Source organism: Oncorhynchus keta, chromosome 1 (genome assembly GCF_023373465.1).
Source record: "Oncorhynchus keta strain PuntledgeMale-10-30-2019 chromosome 1, Oket_V2, whole genome shotgun sequence".
NCBI lineage: Eukaryota > Metazoa > Chordata > Actinopteri > Salmoniformes > Salmonidae > Oncorhynchus > Oncorhynchus keta.
In genome coordinates, this window is record NC_068421.1 from 811378 (window position 1) to 814868 (window position 3491).

Here is a 3491-nt window from a genome sequence, read left to right on the forward strand (position 1 = left end):
AAGGGCTGGGTTTGTAAACCTAAGCAACAGATCTGAGGGCCTCTTAGGAGTAATCCCTCAGCTAGGCAGGCTAGAAGCCACGCTGCTCTGTCTGGCCTGAGGAATGAAAGGCCTTAAACAAGGCAAGTCAGACATAACATACTGTCTGGCCAGAAGAATGACAGGCCTTAAACAAGGCAGGTCAGACATAACATACTGTCTGGCCAGAAGAATGACAGGCCTTAAACAAGGCAAGTCAGACATAACATACTGTCTGGCCAGAAGAATGACAGGCTGTCTGGCCAGAAGAATAAACAAGGCAGGTCAGACATAACATACTGTCTGGCCAGAAGAATGACAGGCCTTAAACAAGGCAAGTCAGACATACATATGAGGAATGACATAAACAACTGTCTGGCCTGAGGAATGACAGGCCTTAAACAAGGCAAGTCAGACATAACATACTGTCTGGCCAGAAGAATGACAGGCCTTAAACAAGGCAGGTCAGACATAACATACTGTCTGGCCAGAAGAATGACAGGCCTTAAACAAGGCAAGTCAGACATAACATACTGTCTGGCCAGAAGAATGACAGGCCTTAAACAAGGCAAGTCAGACATAACATACTGTCTGGCCAGAAGAATGACAGGCCTTAAACAAGGCAAGTCAGACATAACATACTGTCTGGCCAGAAGAATGACAGGCCTTAAACAAGGCAAGTCAGACATAACATACTGTCTGGCCAGAAGAATGACAGGCCTTAAACAAGGCAGGTCAGACATGACACACACTCATCTCTTTCAACTGCCTCCTCTGATTTGATTTTAATTAGGCACTTCCGAATAACCTAAACACATATCATGACCGAAATGAGTATTGGGCTGGGAATAAAGTACAGCCTGAGGACCCTGGTTGATGTGGGTTAGTGTTTGTTTGGTTATTATAAGACACCAGAGCCCTAGACACCGGATCCCTAGACACCAGAGATCTAGACACCAGCGCCATAGACACCAGAGCCATAGACACCAGAGATCTAGACACCAGAGATCTAGACACCAGAGATCTAGACACCAGAGACCTAGACACCAGAGCCCTAGACACCAGAGACCTAGACACCAGAGACCTAGACACCAGAGCCATAGACACCAGAGCCCTAGACACCAGAGATCTAGACACCAGAGCCCTAGACACCAGAGATCTAGACACCAGAGCCCTAGACACCAGAGCCCTAGACACCAGAGCCGTAGACACCAGAGCCCTAAACACCAAAGCCAAAGACACCAGAGATCTTGACACCAGAGTCCTAGACACCAGAGCCATAGACACCAGAGCCCTAGACACCAGAGATCTAGACACCAGAGCCCTAGACACCAGAGATCTAGACACCAGTGCCCAGACACCAGAGCCCTAGACACCAGAGATCTAGACACCAGTGCCCAGACACCAGAGCCCTAGACACCAGAGCCCTAGACACCAGAGCCCTAGACACCAGTGCCCAGACACCAGAGCCCTAGACACCAGAGTCCTAGACACCAGAGCCATAGACACCAGAGCCATAGACACCAGAGCCCTAGACACCAGAGCCCTAGACACCAGAGCCCTAGACACCAGAGCCCTAGACACCAGAGCCATAGACACCAGAGCCCTAGACACCAGAGATCTAGACACCAGAGCCCTAGACACCAGAGATCTAGACACCAGAGCCCTAGACACCAGAGCCCTAGACACCAGAGCCGTAGATACCAGAGCCCTAAACACCAAAGCCAAAGACACCAGAGATCTAGACACCAGAGTCCTAGACACCAGAGCCATAGACACCAGAGATCTAGACACCAGAGCCCTAGACACCAGAGATCTAGACACCAGTGCCCAGACACCAGAGCCCTAGACACCAGAGATCTAGACACCAGTGCCCAGACACCAGAGCCCTAGACACCAGAGCCCTAGACACCAGAGCCCTAGACACCAGTGCCCAGACACCAGAGCCCTAGACACCAGAGTCCTAGACACCAGAGCCATAGACACCAGAGCCATAGACACCAGAGCCCTAGACACCAGAGCCCTAGACACCAGAGCCCTAGACACCAGAGCCCTAGACACCAGAGCCATAGACACCAGAGCCATAGACACCAGAGCCATAGACACCAGAGCCCCAGACACCAGGTGAAAGTTATGATCCCTTACTGATGTTGCGTGTTAAATCCACTTCAATCCATTTTGAAGCTTTGAGACGATAGAGACATGCAGAGGATGATTGGGTATTTTTACAAAATATGTAAATGCCTTTGAACAGGGTATGGATGTAGGTGCCAGGCGCACAGGTTTGAGTGTGACAAGAACTACAAAGCTGCTGGGTTTTTCTCACTCAACAGTTTTCCGTGTCAAGAACGGTCCATCACCCAAAGGACATCCAGCCAACTTGACACAACTGTGGGAAGCATTGGAGTCAACATGGCAAAAGGGTGTGAAGCTTAATATTAGGAAGGTGTGTGTGTGTGTGTGTGTGTGTGTGTGTGTGTGTGTGTGTGTGTGTGTGTGTGTGTGTGTGTGTGTGTGTGTGTGTGTGTGTGTGTGTGTGTGTGTGTCGGTGAGTGTGTGTGTGTCGGTGAGTGTGTGTGTGTGTGTGTGTGAGTGTGTGTGTGTGTGTGTGTGTGTGTGTGTGTGTGTGTGTGTGTGTGTGTGTGTGTGTGTGTGTGTGTGTGTGTGTGTGTGTGTGTGTGGTGAGTGTGTGTCGGTGTGTGTGTGTGTGTGTGTGTGTCGGTGAGTGTGTGTGTGTGTGTCGGTGAGTGTGTGTGTGTGTCGGCGGTGAGTGTGTGTGTGTGTGTCGGTGAGTGTGCGTGTGTGTGTGTGTGTGTGTGTGTGTGTGTGTGTGTGTCGGTGTGTGTCGGTGTGTGTGTATGTCCTACCTCCCAGCACGCTGCAGGTGATAGCCTCTGTGTGTTCAGCCAGTAGTTCAGCCTTATCCATGGCAGTCAGAGAGAGATAACTGGACATGTTCCTACTGAGCTCTTTGTTGCCTCTCTGCAGAAACCTCACTGCCACCGGCACTGCTAGAGCCATCACTGGGGGACGACTGTAGTTCTGTCGGAGGAGAAGAGAGACAGAGACTTCAAAAATATACTACGTGTACAACGCAAAATACCTATTTTCCACTATAATTTGCAAATAAATTCATAAAAAATCCTACAATGTGATTTTCTGGATTTTTTTCTCTCATTTTGTCTGTCATCGTTGAAGTGCACCTATGATGGAATTTTACAGGCCTCTCTCATCTTTTTAAGTGGGAGAACTTGCACAATTGGTGGCTGTCTAAATAATGTTTTGCCCCACTGTATTTCTCTCAGGTTACATTGACCCACAAATACTTTGAAAACAAATCAAACATTTATAAACTCTCATTATCAGCCAATCACAGCAGCAAGATGTGTGGCCCTCTCATTATCTGCCAATCACAGCAGCAAGATGTGTGGCCCTCTCATTATCAGCCAATCACAGCAGCAATATGTGTGGCC

At 49.1% G+C, this 3491-nt stretch overlaps 1 protein-coding gene across 1 annotated transcript in view; it reads right to left on the minus strand.

Annotated features, from left to right (window-relative positions):
- Window positions 1-3491, minus strand: part of LOC118378378 (ventricular zone-expressed PH domain-containing protein-like) — a 280439-nt gene that overhangs the window by 209458 nt on the left and 67490 nt on the right. Inside the window, 1 exon segment of the mRNA XM_052469152.1 lies at window positions 2886-3060. Coding sequence (XP_052325112.1) covers window positions 2886-3060 — 175 coding nt within the window.